Here is a 21,106-nt window from a genome sequence, read left to right on the forward strand (position 1 = left end):
GGAACCTACTGTTAATTCATTTCTTTCTAGTCCTCCGTAATTATTAATAAATTGAAATTAAATTAATCTTAAATCAATATTATTAGTTTTATTTTTTTAGCTTTATACTGCATCCTGCACGTAGTATAGTAAGTTGGTGGTCCTGACTTTCTGCCTAATTATGGAGGCATTGCATGTTGAGAGGCAGAACCCAACGCCGCGCTTTGCCAGAGTGAGGAAATGAAAATATCAAATATTTAATTTCTTCGAGTGGGCATTGCACCCACGACCTATCGCGTTTACAGTCACACTGTGCCATTGCGCCACGACTGGCCTCGTTACCTTAAATAACACTAAAAATATATGTCGTGGGTTCGATTCTCACTCGAGGAAATGAAATATTCAATATTATCATTTTCCCGCTCTGGTTCCACCACTCAACACGCAATAGCTCCAGAATTTGGCGGAAAGTGGGGAACGGAAGTATCTTGATGGGAATAGAGTGTATTAACAGTAAGTTCTTAGGTTTCCTTTGTCTACTTATGTCCTTATTTATTATGCAGGATACAGCGTGAACTAAAAAACAAGTTTAAGTATCCTTCGTCCGTTATAATAATGCTGTGTGTCAAGATGCTTTTGTTATTTTACGAATTCGAGATTGAGTGGCGGCGGTGTTTTACTAAAGGAAGGAAATAAAAAATTTTCATTTACGGTTGGGGAAATTGAACCCACAACCATTACGCTTAAAGCTCAACGTTGTTCTCCAGTGCCACGATATCTTAGTTACGTTATTATTTATTTTTGTTGTACAAATAAATTTTTGTTTTCGAATAAACTTGACCTTTTAATCTATTGTTGTTTTATGATAAAATCATATTCACTGACCGTCCGTAGAGCGATTGGGTCGATTAAGTAATTATTATTAATATATAGCAGTCTCTCAGAGGTGAATGCTTGTGAACTGTCAACTGAATAATGTCTGTCCGTGTTTTATTTATTTTTATAATTGTTACAGTGAGTATTTTTCATATTTATTTTGTATGTTCTTAAAGTTGTCTTTATAATTAATCTTGGGTTGGGTTTGATAAGAATCGGTTGTTATAAGTCAATTCTTTAAAAATATATAAAAAGTGTGTAAGTGTGTGTATTTGTAAGTTTGACATTGGTCTTGATATGCTTAAAGGAAAAATATAAGAAGAAGCCTTTAATATAGATGATATTATACATATTTTTAAAATAACATTGCAGGCATGTCAAGCGAATATTCAGGTGTCACCGCCAGTAACATGTGGATATTTACCCCGAGCAGTGAGTAATTTATTGCGTTGCGTTTTTATTGAGGTTATGAATATTGGAAAATATTACTGGTTGTGGGCTCGAATCCTACTCGAGGAAAAGAAATATTTATTTAAATTTTTATTTCAATTTCTTCGCTCTGGTGTCGAGGCAAAGCGCGGCGTTCAGTTCCGCCACACAACACGCAATGCCTGCAGAAGTCGGCGGAAAGTGGGAAACGCGCGCTTAATACTAGCTTTCCTCTACCTACTCTGCTGTGTGCAGGATACAGCGTGAGGTTGAAAAAAATATTAAAATTAAAAGTATTTAGTTACTTTTATTAAAATATTATTTTTTCTGTTTAAGATACACGAGTGTATTGGCTCACCCCACATTGTGAAACCGGAAACTTCTGCTCAATGCAGTAAGAGTATTAGTGAGGTAAGATAGAGACAGAATAAATGATAAAATATAATATTCGTAATAATGTGAAAAAAAATACCAATCTTTCTAGAAGTTTTTTTTGTGGAGTTTTGTTTTATTTCATTATGTATTTTTCATATTATTGTATTTTACAAGTCAAGCCCCTTAATATGATACCAATGTTAGGTGGGCTAATGGAAACGGAGTGTCTTGTCACTAGGTTCCCATGTTCTCTCTGCGTAAATTGCTGTGTTCGGGAAACACAAAATATATTAAATAGCTTATACCTAAAAGAGTAAAAAAATAATATATTACCAATATTTTATTGATATAAATTGTCTAGCAGGGACTTTTACATAATCAATGTTGTGTATGCTGCATTGCAGTCACATTTTGGCAGCAGATTGGTGCCAGTATACAGTTGAAACTTCAAAGGGAAATACTAGTAACTTAGTTAAATATAACGTTGACACCAATGTAGAGCACTTGAGAAGAATCTGATAGTACCCCCGGTAGTTGTGGGTTTGATTTCCATTAAAGGGGTATATTTATAGCCTCAGACCGTATCAGATTGTGCATTTCTCCGATCTGATACGGCAAAGTGCCAAGATGGTTTCACCAAATACTTATGCGTCGTCTCTAGATTTAAAAAAAAATCAAATTCATAATAAAATTGATGCCGTCGTAGCGCAGCGGCACATCGACTGTAAACGCTTTGATTCCCATCCATGGGAATCAGATATTTTCATTGCCTATTTTTGGTTACAAGACAAAGCACATCGTTGAGTTTCGCCATTCAACACGCCATGTCTTAAAAATGGGACAGTATACATAATTATATAATACTAGGTTCCCTTTACCCACCATAAAACAATATTAGATACCTATATAAAATCCAATTCTACTATTTCAGTGTGAGCGTATGACATGCGTTTTCCAAAAATCCGGTTGGATGAGCGGTAACGCAGTGGTCAAGGACAAAGTCAAAAGCTACTTTGACCAATTTTCCAAAGACAACCCACAGTGGGCGTTGGCGGTGAACCACGTGAAGGCAGCTTGTTTAAATATGGACCTGCCTAGCCAAGGGGTGTATCTGAATTGTCCAGCTTATGATATTTTGACTTGTGTTTTTAGTGGTTTTATTAAGGTAATATACATATATTCTAGATTGATTGATTTCTCGGTATATGGCGTTTCGAGCGTGCCAGTTGAGCACTATTCATTTCGCCATATATTCTATAATATTGTAAACAGCTTTGACAGCGTTTCCCACTTGTGGAAATCAATCATTCTCATTCTGAGGCCAGTCCTGACGCAGCCGCAGGCGCGCAAGCGTGCGGTTATACGCGCCACAGGTTATGGACTCGATTTCTACACGGAGTGTCTTAACACTGGGTTCCCAAGGGCCCTCTGGCTCTCTCTGGCTACCCTGCGAAGTGCGAAATATAGCATAAAGCTGTTATTTATTTATTATTATTTCTTTGCTCTGACAACAAGTTGATTTTCGCCACTGAACAAGCAACGTCCTGAAAATTATGCAAGAAGTGGGGAACGGACTCTCTTAACAGTAGATATCCTCTTCCTGCCCTACTACACGAGGCATAGAGCGTAAAATAAATAAAATTCTTTATTTATTTTAGCTTGTTGTACTTTGCATTACAAGTTGGGGGTGTTGTAATTTTCGCAATATAAAATTCTCGATTTTCTATAAAATTTCAAATGTAGAGGCGGTTGAACCCTATTCCATAGTATTTTATATTTAAATTCTTTTCGAATAAATGTGAGAAGAAGAAGTGGAAGATACGATATCACTATCCTAGATAATGTTAAGAATGTTGTACCAGCGTTGTACCTAAATGAAGTATATGAAAATAATTAAAACAACATACTCGTAAAACAGATACAGAATTGAAAACATAATACTTTTATTTCGAAAATGATCCGAAAATTTAGAGCAAGAGTATTTTTTTGAGAGAGAGAAATTTGCCTTTCTTCCAGAACGCTCAACCGGATCAGTGGTCATCTTCAGAATCGTGCAGCTATCCTCGTCAGTTCGCATCCGCTTGTCCTTATTGCCCATCTGATTGTTTTGCGGCTCAAGTGCCTATAGGTTCTTGTAATGCTTGCCTTGCTTTACCTAGATCTCCTTAGTGTTTTGAATAAATGTTTCTTTTTTCGTATATTTTGTGATTTTTTTTAACCTTTTAACTTTTTTTTTGCTTTATTTTTGGACTATGGTTTGGTTAACATGGTTGGTACTTTTTGTTTACAGTTCAGTTCACTATTATAACCCACCACTTCGTGGCGTGGGCTAAAATACGTAAAATCTTTTTTATCCTGTTCCCGTAGAAATTTCGGGAAATCCTTTCTTAGTGCTGTTCGATTCCCACTAGATTAATGGAAATATTTAATATTTTCTTTTTCTCTTTTTAAAGTGGGGAATGGATGTGTCCTAATGGAGTATTGAGTGCTTTAGCAATACGTTTCCAGATTCATTCTGTCTACCCTGCCTTGTGCGGGAATGAGCATGAAGCTAAAAAAGGTTCTACACAAGTGACGATCATTTTTAGGGAGTAGTTTGTGTGAAAGAAAAGAAGAACAAAATAAAACTGAAAATTAAACTGCGTCATCATCATCTCTTAAAAAGAGTATATATAAAAAAATAGCAAATTGTACTAATTAATATTTTAATTATTTTTTATACAGTATTAAATATTTTGAACATTTAAAAGTGTTATTTCAAAGTTGGAAAGAAAAATACTTTTTTTTAGAAAAGTAAAAAAAATCCACGATAATACGATAATTTTTATACGTTTTCTGAAAAAAAAAGTAGAGAACAATAAAATAAAATGTACAAAAAACATACTAAACTGCACTATACGACATTCATAAAGGATATCGAGCGCAAATATCACAAGTTGCCCTCGCCCCCGCGCTTGCGCGGGTTTAGCACATGCGCGTGGCATGACATGTGTCAAACATAGTCATTCCACCCCGACTAGCTTGACGTCACCGGGCGAAAGGTATTATTACCGAAAATTGTGATAAAAACATGTAAAAAAGGTAAGTTAGTCCAAATTTCGCCACTTTTTGCATCTTTGAGTTATTTTCATCAATATTTGAATGAGAATTGTATTTTAAAACTATAATTATGGTTGATTTTTCGTATTTTTGTTAAGAAATACACTAAATTAAGTTTTATCTTACGTTTGACTTAACAGGTAGAGCCACTAGGCTGCTCGAGTAGATATATAATGAATCATTGATCTTAGATCTATTTTTAGAATCGTAATATCTTCCCATTATCTGACATAGCGCGTGCCCCGTGCCTCGTGACCTTTCATCTTAATTGTGATCTGTTAAATTTAATTTCACGCGCACATACTTGGTATTAGTTTCTTTTAAGTGTCTTTTTAAATATCCTGATTCATATATTTCTTTTTGTACTTATGTCATAAATTGATTATTTAATTTTGTTAGTAAAACGCAAAGTAGGTGAGATTAATTTAAAATAATATCTATATAATATATGAAATTCTTCCGTTACTAATTGACTGACAGAAAACGTATAGACGAAACTACTGAAGTTAGAAAGTAAAAACTTGGCATATAGGTTATGCATGGCATATAGGTGCAGGGGATCATTACAGAGGATTTCTCAAAATCTTACCGAAACAGGGGGAAAAGGGATTTTCCATTTTACTTCTTGAAGTTCACATAAACAGAGTTGCGGGCGAAGACTAGTATGCATGATACAGGTGAAGATGATTGTATATTTACACTGGACGTCTAAAAAATTTACCACCACAGTCACCGTAGTGCAGTTGAAATGACCCTGACTGAACTGGTCGTGGTCGTAGGCTTTACTGACTTCATCTTAGGGGAATATTCACATTTGAAATATAAATGTTTATATCCATATAAAAAACCAAACCAATCGTTTATCCAAAATGTATACGAAATACGCAAAATAAAAAAAAAAACACAATTATTTTAGAAAATAAAAAAAAAATCATTACACCTCTATCATTATTTAATATTTTCTTGTAAAAAAACACCAGTTTATTTACAATACATTATCTTATCAGATAGGCAGTGATAGCAGTTCAATAATGTGTACGATGCGGCGAGCGCTGCGTGGCGTGTTGTCGTCGCAATTAGTGTTTGTTTAATTATTGACGATGTATTAGAGTGTTACAAAGTTACAAACAGTTTTTCAAAGGTCTTACAGTACGAGTGTAGTCAGTATGTGCATTAGGTATGTTCATAGAAGGTGAACTAATTAATTTTGGATTGATTTGTCAATAATATTTGAAAAAAATAAAATAATGAAATATAATAAACTTTCATTAATTCATTTATCATTTGTGGTAAGCTGAAAGAATCTAATGAACGCTAATTCCACTCCTTCTATTGAGTGGCGGAAATAATTTTTTGAATCAGTTCTTAAAAACAAAACGTAAAAAAATCAAGAATCAAAGTAAAGATTTCAAACGATAGTAGGAACGTGAAAACGGAATGTCTTACATTGTCTTAATGCCTAGCTTGCTATGTGGAAAAGGTGCATGAAGCCAACAAAAATGATTTGTAAATTTTATTATTTGAACTAGTGACATAAATAGGTAATGTAAATAACAGATAATAATTATACTTGCGGCTTTGCCCGCGTGGTATCACATGGAAGCAACCAAAGCTGTGTAGAGGTAGGGCACATGATTTGCTAAGTATTCCGCAGCTTCGGCCACTTGGATTACACTTATAAGTATAATATGCATGTATTGTATGTATACTTAGTCTGGCTATATGCACTGTTACAACTAAAAATAAATAAAATATTATATTGAATTTGGAATGCGTAATAAGTATTTTAATTTTAAAAAGAATAGGGTGGTTGAATTAAATCAATTACTAAAGCGATACGCAAAGGGAGGTCAAAGGAGAAAGGAGGAAATTTTTATAATAGTGCTATATTTTAACTAAAAAATCATTTTATTTATGTTGAAAGCTCTAAAGAATCCTAATAAGTAGTTAACAGAATACGACGTGGGCATTATCCGACTTCAGTGATCTTTTGGTAGGGTATTAGCTATAAAGAAGTGACATAGCCATATTTTTGTAAAGTCCTTCATATTAAAAAGATATATAGTTTTACTATATATCTTCAAACTATTCCATTTAGAATATTTCCTAAGGGAAATAACGAATGTATTACCTAATAGTGCTCAGCTCAGTATCTGTCGCAGCGTGTTTAGTGGAGACTTGAAATAAAAGAGAGATAATAAATCATATGTTTTTTAATATAAATTTATAGTACTAAACATTTACATTTTGGAAATCAATTTGTTTAGACATTTTCTCTGTTTGGGTGCACTTTAAGACAGAAAGTAGTATGTAGTAGTTTTTTCGTTCCCCTAGTAATGACATCACTTCTTTAGCTCAGTTCTTTATTTGTGATGTTTCGGGCAACATCACTTGAGCACAAACAAATAACTTCTAAATAACTTCTAAATCCAGTAGTTATGTCTGAGCGTTTTCTGTCAGTCACTCAGTAACGGAAAAGTTTTATACAGTGAAATAAATTTCACATTATAATGTTAACAAAATATGGTAAATCGGAACTTTTCTTTTTTTTTTTAAATTCATTTCCCTTTAATTTCTCCATGATTTAATTCTTAAAACCTTTAATAAAATCACATCTCTTTCACCCGTACAGTCAATATCAGGATCATAGTTGAATTCCGTATAAAAATATGACAGTCGCATTAATAATATATGTGACTAGTGGACCCGGACGCGGCTACGCCTGCTTGAACTATAAGAATATTTATAAATATTATATAATATATTTATTTTTATAAGGATGAATGTCAAAATATAAGTTCATTTTGGGTGACGTTTTCTTAAAACAACAAAGAAACTTTGCAAACCGTTCCTTAGCAACGACGGTTGTTATTAACATGGCAGAATAAATTGCATGTCAAATTAGAAAGTATTTTAATGTATTAGTACATATGTGTAATGTAATGTTATATAGCCTATAGCACTTCTGAAGAATACAGTTTTCATACAAAACAAAAACATAGTAAATCGGACCAGTAGATCCAGAGATCTTAGCGTTCAAACAAACAAACAAACAAACAAACAAACAAACAAACAAACAAACAAACAAACAAACAAACAAACAAACAAACAAACAAACAAACAAACAAACAAACAAACAAACTCTTCCGCTTTATTATATTAGTATAGATAAATCTAATTATTAACAAGGACATTATTAATACAATATAACAAAAATATTATTGTAAAATTTATTTAATGGAATGATCTGAATCTGAATAAGTAAATAAATAATATCTGGGCACTATTAATAATGCCTAACTACATTGCATTATCTAAACTTCATTATCAGTTTTGTTCTTCTCTTCAGTATTGTCTGGTCACCTCTGGACCATTAAGCAATGGTATAAGTAAGCTACATTGAATACTTATTATAGAAATCGTATATTTTTTTGGACGTAGCTGGATTTGAACCGGCGCCTCTTGAAAGTGGAAATTTGTAAAAATCTCCCTACAGAGCTATAACAAGATATAACAAGCGTATAATAATTTCGACGTAGCTTGATGAGAGAAGGCTTAGTGGTTAGAGCGCTTGGATTGCTTCCAACGGCGCGGGTTCATATCCCGTTCAATTTTTTATACGTTTTCTAAAATAAGTATTTTTCTTTCCTAAGTGTGAAATAACACTTTAAATTCATTAAAGCTACATTGAAGCTATATTTCCATAACATATTTAGCATATAAAAAAAATCGAAAAGCAACCAGACTAAAACGTTTGATTAAGAAATAAAAATAAGCTTGCTGTGCCCTTCTCTAGGCTCCATAAAGTGTCTCACTCATTCGTAGGTAAAAGTATACACTTTTATAACAAACTTCCAAACGACGTGGTTAATTTATCACTGAACAAATTTAAAAATGTGGCTAAGCACAGGCTCTGCCAAAAAGCATATTACTCTGTTAAAGATTATGTTCGCGATAAAGATGTTTGGAAATGAGTTGCTCTATTTCTAAGTTAAAATTGTTAATTGTAATTTATAACAAATGTTGGCATTTAAAAAGAGTGGCCATGAGTTTCTTTGCCTGTATCTTCTCATGAGCTCAACCATTTGAACGGGCTTTTTTCAAGTCAAAATTGCACATTTTTTTTTGGTTATTTTGTTTTGCATTTTTTTATATTTTATGACATGTCCAAGTGAATGTTAAGCATTTTTATGGAATAAAGATATTTTGACTTTTGACTTTGACTTTTGATCATGTCATAAAATATTAGACCTAATAGTTTAAAGTTCAAGAGAGAGCTTCGCCATGGTAATTTTTTATGGGCATACTGACACTTAACACAGCTAAGTATGGTAGCTAGCTACATTTAACGATAGAAGATAAAAGAATTCTTCGTTTCGCTTCTTTTGGTATATTTAATTTATGTTCATTTCAACGCTTTGATACAATACAATCCACAATACAATATCCTTTATTGCACAAAAACAACAAAATTTTACACAATTTATATACAAAATTAACAAAAACATGTACAATAAGGCGGCCTTATCGCTTGAAGCGATCTCTTCCAGGCAACTTTTGGTTGTTGGAATTGTATAAAAAAAGAAGGTGGTGGGTGGTGCATTAAATTATAATATAAGGAATTTAATAACAATAATAATATAAATAAATAAGTATATAGAATTAATATACCCTAAAATACACTAAATAAATAATACATATATTACACATAGTATTTAAAGATTTGTAAAAAAATTTTGATGCTAAAAACAAAGGCTAAAATTATATATTTAAATAATATTTCTTTAATGAAGTTTTAAATTTTTGTAAGCTTTTGGCACGTCTGATTTCAATTGGTAAGGAATTCCATAGTTGGGCAGCTTTAATAGTATAGGAGTTAGACAGAAAAGAAGAAGAGTGAAGAGGAATTTCAAGTAATAGATTGTTTTGGGGGCGTAGTGAAAGTGAGTGGACGTCACGTAGAAACTTGAATTGTTTCTTCAGATAAGGAGGAGTAGAAGGGTTAAACAGCACAGAATAGAGAAAATGAAGTATATGAGTATTCCTGCAAAGGCGGATAGGGAGCCACTTTAGCTTATCTCGAAATTCAGCTTTTATAGACAAAGCGGGGCGTCGAGTTCGCCCTTTTAACAAAAAATAAAGGTAATTGAAGTACGAAGTGTCATAGTACCATGTCCTCCCTCTGCTGACCCTGATATGCGGTATACAGCGTGAAGCTACAAAAAAACAAATAACGTGAATTGTAATTTCATTTACAATCATCATCAAATGTCATACCGCATACGATTCTCATATGGGTCATAATCAGAAAAGTGGACATTTTCGAATTCGTAACGTAACTGATAAGTAACAACACTGATAATGTTTGTTACGAAACTGATGATATAAGGCATTATACACAACAAAGTAAGGATATTATACGAATAAAACTACTGTTGTTTTTATTTAATGAGACACAAATTAAAATTTTAAAGATTCAATCGTTGAATTAACAGATTATAAATGTAAGAAAACATAACAAAGTGACAATATTAACAATATAATAATGCTAGTTCGTAACGTAATAAACTTCTATTTCTAGTTAGAGATCACAAAGTTAATGATAAAATTAAATCCACTTTAAAATATATTAAAATTTGAGTCGTTATCACGGGAATTAAGTTTAATTCTTTGTAAGTGTTTATTCCGCATATCTTCATATTTAATAGGATTGGTCTTTTTAAGACGTTCTCTATATCTTTTATGTGTTTCAGCATTTGACATAGGAGCCATGGCTTACTGAAAATAAAAAAATATTTATCACTAGATATTTAATAATATTTTATGTTTATTGTTTAGATCTTTAACAACGCTAGTACAGAATGTATTTGTTTTTAAATAAAAGCTTCACCCACTTGAACTACATATTTATTAATTCACTATCTCGAGAAAAAAAAATTGTAATTACAAAATCACAACTAATTTCAGGAAGAATAAAAAAATGTTTTTAACTAAATCGGTTAAGCCGTTTCTGAGATAAGCGTGCACAAACACATTAGACAAACAAGCAAACAGGCAAAAAACTTAAAAATCATTATTTTTGGTTACTTTACGTTATCAAAAGTCACCAATTATTTTTTTCATATGCCAGCAATTTTTTTTTATATACATATCTTCCGATGGTAACGTAATTATGAACTAGGCTTCATATTTTCTCAGTTTCGTTACATAACGAAATATAACGCAATTGAGAATAAAGTCTGAGAAATTCTAACCTTTTTAAATATTTGCTCATAAGCCACGTGTTGCATGTGTAAGCACTGAAGTTCTTTTTTGAGATTTTGTAAAAAGAAGCAAATAACATAAACAAGAAAACGAAATTATAGAATACTTACCAAAATAAAAGCCGTTTATAACCCTGAGATGTAATTTTACATATTTCCTCTAAAACATTTGAACCCCTCAACTGCTGCGAGAACACTACTTGTTGTAGCTACGACAGCATTGACTTTTAGAATTATGGTGCCACAATAAAAACTAATATTAAACACCATCCAAAATAATTGCATTCATAATTTAATTGTACGTTACTAGCCCTGAGTAACAAAAAAGACAATATTTTGGGACAAATTTACTTAATTCATATATATTATTTATTAAATAATATATCAATAAAAGTACTTTTGTTTAATATTTTGAATAAAGTAAAGTAATATAAACATATCTGAAATCAAATAAAACCATAAACATTCGTAACAAATCAATTTTTAAAAAGTAAAGTGGTGAATGGGACACGAAAAATTGTATGGAAGCATTTTGAAAAGTTTTTTGCAACTAACAAAAAATACTATTAATAGCCATAATACATTTAAAATATTACAAAAATCTTTAAGTTAATAAGTAAATTTATCGTAAATGGCAAAATATTTAAATTATCTTTAAAATTGTATTTTTAAAACGCATTCAAAGTAGCGGGACAAAAAAAGACACAAAATGTACACTTTTTCTGATTATGACCCATATACGAATTTATTAGTTCTATAATATTCTTCTAGGTACTAAGTCACAGTCACCATGTTCGAGGGAGCAGTCGCTGGCATCCTCAACCGGCTCCTGGGCAAGTACGTCCAGGATCTGGACACGGAGAACCTAAACGTGGGCATCTTCTCCGGAAATGTCAACCTTACTGATCTTAAACTTAAACCTGAAGCTTTGGTACGATATAATTAACATTTGTAGGTTTTTTTCAGCTTAACAAAAGAGGAAACCTAATGTAAAGATACTCCCTTCCTCACGCGCTGCCTAATTTTCAAGATATTGCGGACTGCGGCCCCAGTCCTCATATACTGTATTTACCAATAACGTATTGATCATCTATATTTGACATAAGTTTTCTCAAGTGATACTTTGTGATACTGCAGATTGCTGTTTAATTCACGAAGAAAATATTATTGATAAACTTAAATTTTCAGTACGAATTGGACTTGCCAATCGACGTGAAGATTGGTACTATTGGCAAAATAAATCTTCAAATACCGTGGTCTGGACTTTACACTCAACCTGTAGTGGTCCACATTGAGGACGTCCTTATCTTGGTGGGTCCAGCTATTTCAAACAGCTACTTCGACCCTGAAAGGGAAAAACGTTTGACAAGAGCAGCTAAGAGGAAAATTCTTCAGGATCTTGAGGCGGAAAGTGAAATTTTGAAAGGGCCACAAAACTTTTTTGAGAATTTATTCACTGCAATTGTAAATAACTTACAAATTTACGTGAGGAATGTTCACGTGAGATATGAAGATTCTATTAGTTCCAAGGATGGACCTCTTGCTTGCGGCCTGTGCTTGCAAAGCTTGTCTATTGAAACTACTAACAGGTATAGTTTATAGTTTAGTTTTACGCTGTATCCCGCAAATAGCAAGCACGGCAACTTAAGGAATCTTTCCATAAATTAACGAAATATTAAAGACTTCACTTAATGCATGAAATGTTATATAGTTTTTCGTTTTATCTAATTTAATAAAACAAAAAGTATTATAAAAAACACAGAGATTTTCTAAAACTTCACGCTTTCTCTCTCTCGCCCTGTTTTAGAAAATGTATATTTTTTTTACTAATTGTTCATTTAATATATTTTCGAATATTGAAGTTGTTAACTCAAAGTCTTTGAAAATCGTCAATATAAATTACCTAATTTTCTTCAGTAAATGGAAACCATCAGTAACACCGTCAAATGCGTCAACCGTTTACCAAATGATGAGAGTTGAGTCACTATCACTATACTGGAACCCCACAGCTACTGCTCTAGACGACGTGGAGATAGCTCACATAACCCCCATGCAGTATTACAATTGGAAACATTACATGCTCACTGGTTTGGACAAATTTTCTATGCATCATGAAGACTTTGAGTTTTGTAAGTATTTTGTGTATTTAAACTTGAGTAAGATTCTGTTTGCAGCAATTAGACAAATATCATTTATCTGGTCTCTGGCTTCCTTTGCGTTCTTAAATGGAAATAACTAAGAGTCGTGTATGACTCTACACTAATCTGTGATCCTGGAGTGACTCTGACCGCAGGTAATGTGTGTTACATCGAAACAATTAGCCTGATGTTTGCCTAACCGATAAAAGGACTATCCTAAACAAAAAAGTAATTTCGATCCAGTAGTTCTTAAAATTACTACGTTTAACCAAGCAAACTCTTCAAGTTTATAATATTAGTATATTAGTATAAGTAATAAGTATCCTAAAATCATGAAATATAATTTTCAGTGTTAAAACCAGTGACATGTAAAGTAAAAGTGATAATCAATCGGTCGGGAGAGGCGCGAGTGCCTCGTCTGCTTCTTGACGCGGTGTTGGCAGACAGCGCCCTGCAGCTGTCCAGACGACAGTACCTATCGATCGATAATCTGCTTAGTTCATTCCAGAGGATTACTTTGAACAGGTAATATTATTCAGCATAGAGATGTTTCTTTTTCTACCTGATACTACTCCGGACTAATTACCGGACTGCTTTTGGTGCCGTGCAAAGTTGAGTAAACTTGCTCTACTTTACACGGCCTTCAACATTACATCCATTTACATGCGTCACGACATTCAATCGCTTCCTTGGGCTTCCGGGGGTCTAACGCCAGGAATAGACATAGAATGCCTTCCTTCGTAAACGTAAACGTAGTTCCTACGATCGGCGTACTGGTGCCGTTGCGCGAAATGTAACGAAGCGGTTTACCTTCTCATAAGGAGTAATCACTTTAACAATAACGTGCGTAATCCCGTCTTTACTTTGCCTTAGAATTATCGACCGAATTTTTAAAACCAATGATATTTCCAAGTAGAATTAAAACGTTTTACTATTATTTCTAGAAAATATCGCCACCTTCACCCTGGAATACCCCCGTCGAAAAATATTAAGAAATGGTGGATATACGCATACAACGTGGTTGTGGAACAACGTGTGCGCCCATACACTTGGGCAGCAATTAAGAAGCACAGAGAAAACTATAACATTTATAAACAAACCTACAAGAGTACACTGCGAAGTCCAAATGATATAGAACTTAAACTGGATCTGCAGAAGTGTGAAGACAATTTGCCAATTATATCTGTGGTGATAGCGAGAGAGCAGGCTAAGTTTGAGGTATCTATTTAAAAAAAATATAATATATTTTTTTTACATGTAACCCTATGGGGAAATTTGTCACTTGATTATTCCTCAAGTCCATTTTTCGCCTAAAAACATCTACATACGTGGTCATATCTATATATTTACAAATATTCATCTCAATCGGTCAAACCGTTTGGGAGCCTATTGGTGACAAAGAGTATAAAATGTCTCCAGTAGAGCGCTCCCCTCGGTTCGCTCGATAAAAATATTTCTATATTTTTTCATACTTTTTCTTTAATAAAATAATTAGAGAATATATATTAAAACTCTAACTATGGGAAATATTAAGACATTTGCATTAAAAATCATAGAAATAAGCCAAATTGCATATAAACAATTTCCTTAAAAAAACTACAAAACTTTTTTCGTTACACAGCTGCTAAACCAAGAACCAGACAGAATAGACGTAGTAGAAACAGAGTTTGACTGGTGGAAGCCGACTTCTGAATACGAAAGTGATTCTGAAACTGAAGCGAAGTCACGTGTCGAATTATGTGTTAAGACTGAGAGATGCAAGAGCGTGTGGAGTCATCTCTCCAGTCCGGAGAAGAAGAAAGTCTGCGAGCTCATTGGTTATGCTGAGGGTGCCCCTCAACAGGATAAATCAAAGCAGTATATCGGTAAATTTTTGTTATATACGAATAGCGGGTAGGCAGAGGGAACCTGGACATATTAAATATTTCATTTCTTCGAGTGGGAATCGAAACCACAACCTATCGAGTTTATAGTCGCACATCGTCTTTTTCTCATATAATATTTAGATATAGTTCTTGTACGTGTATTTTATTAACATGTTAAAAGGTTTAATATATCTTAGGTGTTTAATACAACAACAAATTTTGAATTGTGATTTATTTATTTCGTTGCTTTGCTTTCCAAATATTTAAGACTGTTTATAAAAATATCTGTTACCGTATTGAAATCAGTTAAGCGGCGAAAGTTTTATATTTAATTAGATGAGTAAATATTGGAAGGAATAAATTACACCTTTTTCTACAGAACACAAACTCAACTTGACTCTCGCACATTGTACTGTGACATTAATGAATAGAAGTAAAGAAGTGCTTGTGGTTAACCTCACACAGTTTCTGTCTTCTTTGGAGACCAGGCCTTCGGCTAAGGCTTATAAGGTAAATATTTAATGAAGCTAATCCGGACTGTAAGTAATATATGTACATAATTGTAATTGTTGATTTATTTCTCATCATATCAGAGCAATATGGAGATTAGACAGAGTGAGCTCAGCGATGCGTCACTATATTCTTAACTTCGTGCCAACTTAGACTTAGACTTAAACTCAGCCAGTTATGGAGAGTTACTACAATATTTGTATCTTATATAGAAACATGAACTTAAGCGGAACTTTAAACTATATGCCTCAATTGTGATCTCACTGCGATTAAAGCTTTTTAATAATTAAAATAAGTTATATTAATATTTTATTTAGATTTCAGCTCGCACAGAAAGTATAGTGATAGAAGGAATGACATCAGATGGAGAGCTCGTGCCATTATTGATAGCAGCTCAAGGATCAACATTGGGGAGCAACACACTGGCCCTAGACGTAGAGAAAAACCCAACTAATGCTGATCTGGGCATTACTTGCCATGTGGAACCATTCGAAGTGGTATATGTAGAAGTGAGTGAAATTTAAATATTTTAATAAACAAGTGAACTTAATTTATTTATATCGTTTATTTTAAATTAACGTATCTTGAACCTCTGCAATATACGAGTTGAATAATACATGATTTTTTTCTCCAATACTCTTTCTACTCGCAGACATTTTATTTATTTATTTTATTTGCTTTATTTTAATGGAATATTTTAAATACAATAATTAAATAAAAAAATATTTCGAGTGTGGGTTGATACTATCGTGAGAACCATATTATATCACTTCAATCAATTTTAATTGTAAATACTTCTATTTTCTTTATAGCATGCGTTCACAGAATTAATAAATTTCTTCCAAACTCATTCAATGTCATCGGAAGACTTGGCAGAGGAGTTCTCCTTAGCGGTAGACCAAGTTGGTACGATGAGTAAATCTGTGTTAGCACACGCAATAAGCCGTAGGAAGATCTTCCATTTAAATGTGGATGTTAAAGGACCTACAGTTATTCTCCCCGAACATGGCTGCGTACACAAGTAAGATTTGCTGTTTAATATATCGTATTTTAATATTTTAAGGTATCATTTTTACACTCGTATTTTATTTAAAATTTACATGTTAAGATTTCACCAAAAGTATATTCAAGCCAAAAACATAAAAAAAACTTTTAGATCTTTCATGCTTTTAGAGTTTCATATCTCCAAAAATCCTACATCTATAAATTATTGATTGTCATGTTCTTTATTGTATAGTAGATAAAAATATGACTTTCGTGACTTAAATAATCTAAATATTTTTTTTTTTTATATTTCAGACCCGGTCGTGTAATGATTGTGGATATCAACAGAATAGTAATAAAGTCAGATTTGCAACCATCCAACTTGACTCTGGAAGACGCTACTTGTATGGAGTTGGAGGAACGTCTTTATGATCGTTTCCATGCTGAGTGTTCACTTCAGGTAAACAAAGTTTATGGTATAATTTTTTGAGCTTTATGCTGTATAGCAGAGGTAGGCAGAGGGTACTGAAATAAAGCGTACAGGAAAACAATATATATTGATCCATCTATAAGCCTTTTCTAAGTCTACTGGTCAGCCTGCGCCTTTTGAATCCAGTGGATCCCTTAAGTCCCTGGTCATTCCACCTGGTTGAAGGGCGGTCTGTGTTCACAAACTTCATAAAATATTAGTAGTAATACCTATAATAATTATTTGGAAAGTTAAAACTATTTTTTCTTTTAAAGAAATATAATTTATTTTAAATCTAGGTTTTATTCTGTGAATGGACGGAACCGTGGAGGGAGGCGCGGAAACATGGTGACTCTGAATTACATCTTATACCACGGCTGCGTGGACAGTTAGTCTTTTCTACCAGTATCAAGAAAGACTATAAATTGTTACCTAGGTAAATATATAATGTTAATTTCATTCGGAAAATGGTAAACTCACGTCTCAACTGTAGGTTCCCTTTGGCGACCCTATTATATGCGGGAAATTATAGTTATATGACAAAATGAGCATGAGCAATGATTAATATTAATTGGTAATTTAAAGAATAATTGATTTATGAAATAACATGTTCGCTATGAAAATGCTTCAGGGACTTGCTATAATTTTTGTTTCGTTTAGTGGTACGTATTAAGGGTTCCATTCGCGATATTGCCGTGCTGGTGGCAGCGCCCGAAAAAATATTTTTAAAATCGCATTAACGTTCCTTGCGTAGTTTGACATTTTTTTCGTACATCTCTAGGAAGCGTCTTTATTTTATACTATACAAATAGAACCTACAATATTGTTCTTCCTCTTTATTTTTTCTTTTTAATGTCTTTTCTATATTTTTTTATACAATGTTTTATTAACGTCTCTTCAGATATAAACTCAACATATCACTATCGAGTCTAAAATTCAACCTTTCTGATCGTATAATTGGTCACATCTTGGACTTTTTCGACAATTTGCCGGTCCCCGTACCCAATACCGTCCCAGTTTCGTTTATGGATTCTGGGGACTATGTGGAAGAGTTGGAAGATCCTGACCTGATTGAAGCACTGGTTCTGGATAGAGTGACCGCTGATCCAGGGTATAAGGACTTGGTGAGGTTGAGACAGAAAATTGTTACTGCTTACTTTGGCCGGAACAGGTATGTAAAGTAGATAAGGTAGTTAGTGTTTTACAAAGATTGTTTGTATTGCCTTGTATGTATGTATGTATTATAAAAACTAGTTAATAGTAAGTTAGTTAGTTTAATATTTCAATATGATATTTTTATCAAATTAAGTAAAGCACTATGATAACTATTATTTAATCCTTATTTTAATATATTGTGGAATTTATTTAAAAAATATATATTTATAGGGCAACAGAAACCAAAATAGATGGTGAAAGTACCAAATCCCCTGCAGAAGAATCACTTCCCACTGCAGACTTTAGCGACGAGGATGTAGAAGAATATGCGAGATCCGTCGATTTACCCGGTTTCGATGATAACGTGTCGCCTAGCAACACTATCAATACTCTAATGAGGTTTATTATTGGTAAGATAACTTTTTTATTTTAAAAGTTCGCTTTTTTAATAACATTTAGTGAAAAAAGTGTTAAGCTATTATGTAGGCGAAAATGAACTCTGCAATTCATATAATTTTCCTAGAAATTTAAGTCTCAAGTTTATATTTATATTAAGTATAAAATTGAGATTGGGAATCAAATGATGTACCATCTAAATTCAGACAATCTCCAAACACCATGACGGCGTCAACAGTAATATAGATATTGTTCTAAAAATAAAAATGTAATCATGGGCAGTGGGAAATAATCTTCGTCTGACTGTAAGTGCGATGGCTGGATGGGATTCGATACTAACTTCTATACGTTGAGTTCCGCCATTCAACACGTAGTAACCCAAAAATTAGACAGAAAGTGGTAAACGGAGTGCCTTCTTAGTAACCTACTATCTACCTTTGGTCTGCCTATTTCTTTGTTTTTTCTTAATTGCTAGATATAATATAAACATTGTGATATTTATTTATATATATTTTTTACCATTTTTACATTTTCCTATTTTCCTAAACAGGTGAGATCGTAATCAACCTAAACAGATCAAGTGAACTAACAGACAAGCCCTACATTATGTTGAACATAAGTAAAGTCTGCTTAGACGTAGCGTTAATGCAATTTGGACCAGCCATACAACTGTCAATAGCACAGGCACTCCTCACTGATAAACAGCATCACAGCAGTTCCGGACATTACTTGGAGTTGGTCACCAGTTCTGGGGAACTGTTCAATTTGTTGTATAGAAAGGTGGGAGGAGAATCCGTTTGTCTTTCCTTTTGAGCTTTAATTTATTAAATAAGCAAGTATATTCTGTTAATATTATATATAGGAAATAAGACGGAGAAGAGTTTATTCATTTACCTATTACGTAAATGAATCCACTTGAATAGTAAACTTGGCATGTTTGTAATAGAGAGATAGACAGACCGCAAGTAAGTAATACTTATCAATATTTTTAGGTCCGAGCGAATTGTCCAGAGTTCCGTTCCCATTTCCACAACGTGGAGCAAGCGTTGGTGGCTGACGTTGGTCCGTTAGTAGTTCTCGCTAATTCAGCAGCTATTACTACACTGTTTAAATACTTACATTATATTCGGAGGAAGTGAGCATATTATATTTTATTTATTTCTTATATATTCTTAAATAATAATGTTTTGTAATCATGAAGTCAATCATTCCAATTAGTATAATACATTGAAAAAAGCGTGTCTATTCTGATTTCTGAAGATTTTAAAATCTCTAAAAACGTTTTTCCTGGTTGATTTTATTATAGAAAAGTGGAGTTTAGTTCCTCAATCACGGTCATTCGGAATGGAATCGAACCCACAACCTGTCGCGTTAACAGTCGCACGCATTTGCCCCTGCGCTACGACTGTCCTCACATAAATAATTTCTTAATTTATTTTAAATCATTAACTGTTATGCAGAATACAAAAACGTCATTCAGTTAACTTAAAGACCATGATCCTGCCAAAGACGGCCTCATTGTGGGACTACCTGATGAAACCTGACGCTGACCCCCCAGTTCCTCCCGGCGCTACTAAATTTAGCTACTCAGTAAGGTAATGCTAATTCAGCAACAAAAAAGGAAATATTTAGATACATTAAAAAAAGTTTAATACTTTTTTAAATACAAAATTATAAGGTATATTTTTCTACCATCTTCATACTTTTTTCCACATATACCAATATAGGCAGAGGGAACCTATTATTAAAAAAATCCGTTCCCCACGCTCCGCCTAGTTTTGGAGACATTGCGTATTGAGGCTTGAGGTTGGCAGAACTCAACGCTGCATGGTTTTCTAATTCATTATCTAATTGTGGAATTTAAAACCGCTATATTTACAGATTATCATCAGTTACAGCGAAATTGTCTCAAGCGGAGAATCCTCTAGTGGAAGTAAGAATTAGTGCTCTAGAAAGTGATTGTGTTTTTCGAGCCAATGATAGACTGATTTTCAAATTGTTCTTGGGATCTTTACAAGTGGATGATATGGCTGAAGCTACTTTGTATCCTAAGGTATTAATTTAGATTATTAATAAATCATAATTAATGTGGACTATTAATAGGTAATCTATTTTAAATGGCAATTATTATCTTGTTTGGGGAATTTTATACTAAACAGTAGTTTTTAATGTTGTTTATCGTTATATTAATAAAATAATTTACCATTAATTGTATTTTTGTATTCAATGTAACTGTAACTATTGTATTTTAAAAACACAATTGTTTACCGACATGTTCATTTGTTAACTTAAAAGTATTTGCGAAATTTGAAGAAAAAAACGTTTGAATGTAAGAAAATAAATTATGATTTTTTTCATCCGCAGTTAGTTTGGCCAGACGAGGACAAAGTATTAGAGATTAAATACGTACGAGCGGCGGCCGGCACCCGCGCGCGCTCCGACGCCGAGCTGCGCGTGCAAGTGGGCAGGCTGCACGTTGTTGTGTTCTGCTCCCTGCTCTATCATTTACAGGTCAAATATTTTATGTTACTATTGCTTACTGTTATCCCGTATATCCCGTTACGTCCC

General features: G+C 33.2%; 2 protein-coding genes across 5 annotated transcripts in view; both read left to right on the forward strand.

The window, feature by feature from the left end:
* The first annotated feature begins 69 nt into the window (after positions 1-69).
* Positions 70-3,857, forward strand: LOC146529101 (uncharacterized). Of its 2 annotated transcripts, none has more exons than XM_085201646.1 (5): positions 70-993; positions 1,228-1,287; positions 1,621-1,695; positions 2,591-2,824; positions 3,676-3,857. In XM_085201646.1, exons 1-5 carry the CDS (start codon positions 955-957, stop codon positions 3,826-3,828), a joined length of 561 nt encoding a protein of 186 aa, XP_085057772.1. In that variant the 5' UTR covers positions 70-954; the 3' UTR covers positions 3,829-3,857. The 2 variants fall into 2 exon arrangements, with proteins under 2 accessions (XP_085057772.1, XP_085057773.1); XM_085201647.1 differs by lacking the exon at positions 70-993 and adding an exon at positions 1,095-1,113.
* Positions 3,858-4,672: 815 nt separating this feature from the next.
* Positions 4,673-21,106, forward strand: part of LOC146529102 (intermembrane lipid transfer protein VPS13A-like) — a 48,216-nt gene continuing 31,782 nt past the window's right edge. For 2 of the 3 annotated variants that reach the window (XM_085202283.1, XM_085202286.1), the window contains exons 1-19: positions 4,673-4,740; positions 11,793-11,952; positions 12,210-12,610; positions 12,939-13,150; positions 13,510-13,684; positions 14,104-14,377; positions 14,781-15,024; positions 15,404-15,534; positions 15,852-16,043; positions 16,347-16,555; positions 16,834-16,978; positions 17,287-17,423; positions 17,889-18,158; positions 18,374-18,552; positions 19,089-19,318; positions 19,531-19,673; positions 19,999-20,133; positions 20,420-20,591; positions 20,903-21,049. In XM_085202283.1, coding sequence (XP_085058409.1) covers positions 11,812-11,952; positions 12,210-12,610; positions 12,939-13,150; positions 13,510-13,684; positions 14,104-14,377; positions 14,781-15,024; positions 15,404-15,534; positions 15,852-16,043; positions 16,347-16,555; positions 16,834-16,978; positions 17,287-17,423; positions 17,889-18,158; positions 18,374-18,552; positions 19,089-19,318; positions 19,531-19,673; positions 19,999-20,133; positions 20,420-20,591; positions 20,903-21,049 — 3,537 coding nt within the window. In that variant the 5' untranslated portion in view covers positions 4,673-4,740; positions 11,793-11,811. Of the gene's footprint in view, positions 4,741-5,798; positions 5,936-11,792; positions 11,953-12,209; positions 12,611-12,938; positions 13,151-13,509; positions 13,685-14,103; positions 14,378-14,780; positions 15,025-15,403; positions 15,535-15,851; positions 16,044-16,346; positions 16,556-16,833; positions 16,979-17,286; positions 17,424-17,888; positions 18,159-18,373; positions 18,553-19,088; positions 19,319-19,530; positions 19,674-19,998; positions 20,134-20,419; positions 20,592-20,902; positions 21,050-21,106 lie in introns of those variants that run through there. The other variant, XM_085202284.1, reaches the window with a different exon arrangement.

This window comes from Heliconius melpomene, chromosome 18 (genome assembly GCF_056956725.1).
Source record: "Heliconius melpomene rosina isolate 202511_hmr_F chromosome 18, ASM5695672v1, whole genome shotgun sequence".
Taxonomy (NCBI): domain Eukaryota; kingdom Metazoa; phylum Arthropoda; class Insecta; order Lepidoptera; family Nymphalidae; genus Heliconius; species Heliconius melpomene.

Bases quoted from the DNA above. Each gene is read 5' to 3' on its own strand.
- LOC146529101 (XM_085201646.1), top strand. From the start codon at position 955: ATGTCTGTCCGTGTTTTATTTATTTTTATAATTGTTACA. The intron at 1,696-2,590 runs GTAAGATAGAGA...CTACTATTTCAG, and splicing joins GCAGTAAGAGTATTAGTGAG to TGTGAGCGTATGACATGCGT. The intron at 2,825-3,675 runs GTAATATACATA...CCTTTCTTCCAG, and splicing joins TTTTTAGTGGTTTTATTAAG to AACGCTCAACCGGATCAGTG.